The sequence below is a fragment of the Aureococcus anophagefferens genome, assembly GCF_000186865.1.
Source record: "Aureococcus anophagefferens unplaced genomic scaffold AURANscaffold_340, whole genome shotgun sequence".
Lineage (NCBI taxonomy): Eukaryota > Pelagophyceae > Pelagomonadales > Pelagomonadaceae > Aureococcus > Aureococcus anophagefferens.
The window spans coordinates 5,597-8,094 of NW_008705866.1; the positions used below are offsets into that span (position 1 = coordinate 5,597).

Consider the following 2,498-nt stretch of genomic DNA (forward strand, 5'->3'; position numbering starts at 1 on the left):
GCCGCGTCGAGCGCGCTCGCGTAGACGTAGACCTCGTCGATGGCGCCGATGAGGTAGTAGTCGGACCAGTACCCGAGCCGGAGCAGCTCGTCGGCGTCCGTGTTCAGATACGTGACGTCCTCCGCCGCGGTCGCGAGGCGGCCGTCGAAGTAGAGCGCGACGGACGCGCCGTCGAACGCGAGGCAGTAGTGGTGCCAGCCGCCGTCCTCCGCCGCGGGGATGTCCGCGTCGACGTCGTTCGAGCCGTAGAATTGGATGCGGAACGTCGTGAGCGAGTCCGAGAGCGGCCGGAGGCCGAATTGCTGGTTGTTGAGTCGCGACCCGTAGGAGAAGAAGCCGCCGTCGCACGGGCACGCGACGGCCCCGGCCCACAGGCACACGGTCCTCGCGGCGCCTCCGAGGATGTCCGCCGTCACCTCCGCCGGGAACTCGACGTAGTCGTCGACGCCGTCGAAGGCCAGCGCGCCGCTCCCGTCGGGGCCCGCCGTCGCCGTCGCGCCGTAGATGATGCCGTCGAGGCTGCTGTCGCGCTCCTCGGCGGCCGTGCCGTCGTCGAAGGCGTAGTGCGCGACCAGCCTCGAGTGGGACACGTGCGTCGGCAGCGGCGTCGCCGTCGGCGCGGCCGTCGGCGCGGCCGTGCCGCAGTCGTTCTCGTACCACGCGACCGTGTACGCGTTGTACGCGGCCGACAGCAGGTCCACGTCGCCGTCGCCGTCGATGTCGATCGCGAAGAGAGCGTAGGCGCCGTCCGCCCGCGTCGTGATCACGCGCTCCTCGAAGGACAGCGCGCCGTCGTTCTCGTACCACGCGACGGTGTCGTCCGACATCGACGCCGCGAGGACGTCGACGTCGCCGTCGCCGTCGACGTCGATCGCGCAGGCGTAGACGGCCTGCTTCGCCCCCGTCGTGATGAGCCGCTCCGTGAAGGACTGGGATCCGTCGTTCTCGTGCCATGCGACCGTGTCGTCGTGGTAGGACGCGGCGACGGCGTCAATGTCGCCGTCGCCGTCGACGTCGACGGCGACGACGGAGTAGACGGTCCACGCGGCGTCCGTGATCGTGTGCGTCGTAAACGAGGCCTCGTCGTTCTCGTACCAGAAGACCGAGTTCCGGGCGGACGCCGCCGACAGGAGGTCGACGTCGCCGTCGCCGTCGACGTCGGCCGCGTAGACGTCAAACGCGTGCTCCGCCAGCGTTGTGACGACGCGCTCGGTGAAGGACTGCGATCCGTCGTTCTCGTACCACGCGACCGTGTCGTCTTCGTAGGACCCCGACAGGACGTCGACGTCGCCGTCGCCGTCGACGTCGATCGCGCGGACGGAAGTGGCGGCGTCCGCGAGCGTCGTGATGAGTCGCTCCGTGAAGCCGTGCGAGCCGATGTTCTCGTACCAGGCGACCGTGTTGTCATTCCAGGACGCCAAGAGCACGTCCACGTCGCCGTCGCCGTCGACGTCGACCGCGAAGACGGACCAGGCGCCTTCCGCCGTGTCCGTGACGACGCGCTCCACGAAGGACTCGGACCCGTCGTTCTCGAAGAACGAGACCGTGGACGTAAAGCGAGCCGCCGCCAGCGCGTCGACGTCGCCGTCGCCGTCGACGTCGACGGCGAAGACGGCGATGGCGCCGCTCGCGCCCGCCGTGAGCACGCGCTCGGAGAACGCGACGCTCGCGCAACGGGTTGTGGGCCGCGGCGTCGGGGCGTGCGTCGGCGCGTGCGTGCTGCAGTCGTTCTCGTACCACGCGACCGTATCGTCGTTGGCGGACGCCGACAGCGCGTCGACGTCGCCGTCGCCGTCGACGTCGATCGCATAGACGGAGCGCGGGCCACCCGCCGAGTCGATGATGACGCGCTCGGTGAAGGACTCGGAACCGTCGTTCTCGTACCACGCGACCGTGTCGTCGTAGTAGGACGCCGACAGCGCGTCGACGTCGCCGTCGCCGTCGACGTCGATCGCAAAGACGGCACGAAGTTGAACCGCCAGCGTCGTGATGACGCGCTCGGTGAAGGACTGGGACCCGTCGTTCTCGTGCCACGCGACCGTGTCGTCGTAGAAGGACGCCGACAGCGCGTCGACGTCGCCGTCGACGTCGACGTCGATGGCGAAGACGGAGAAGGCGGCGTCCGCGAGCGTCGTGATGATGTGCTCGGCGAAGACGGGGGGTTCGTCGTCCTCGCCCGTGTCGTTCTCGTACCACGCGACCGTGTCGTCGTTGGAGGACGCCGACAGCGCGTCGACGTCGCCGTCGCCGTCGACGTCGATCGCGAAGATGGAGGTGGCTTGGTCCGCCGAGGCGGTGATGACGCGATTGATGAAGGACTGGGACCCATCGTTCTCGTACCACGCGACCGTGTCGGAGGACGCCGACAGCGCGTCGACGTCGCCGTCGCCGTCGACGTCGATGGCGAAGACGGAGAAGGCATACTCCGCGAGCGTCGTGACGACGCGCTCCGGAAAGACTCGGACCCGTCGTTCTCGTACCAGGCGACCGTGTCGTCC

The 2,498-nt window shown here is 69.1% G+C and overlaps 1 protein-coding gene across 1 annotated transcript in view; it reads right to left on the reverse strand.

Moving 5' to 3' along the window:
- The window catches only part of AURANDRAFT_68749 (hypothetical protein), a gene marked incomplete at both ends in the record, with an annotated part of 6,019 nt that extends 3,596 nt beyond the window's left edge, over positions 1–2,423 (reverse strand). The window contains one exon of the mRNA XM_009044472.1: positions 33–2,423. Coding sequence (XP_009042720.1) covers positions 33–2,423 — 2,391 coding nt within the window. The remainder of the gene's footprint in view (positions 1–32) is intronic.
- Positions 2,424–2,498: the final 75 nt, after the last annotated feature.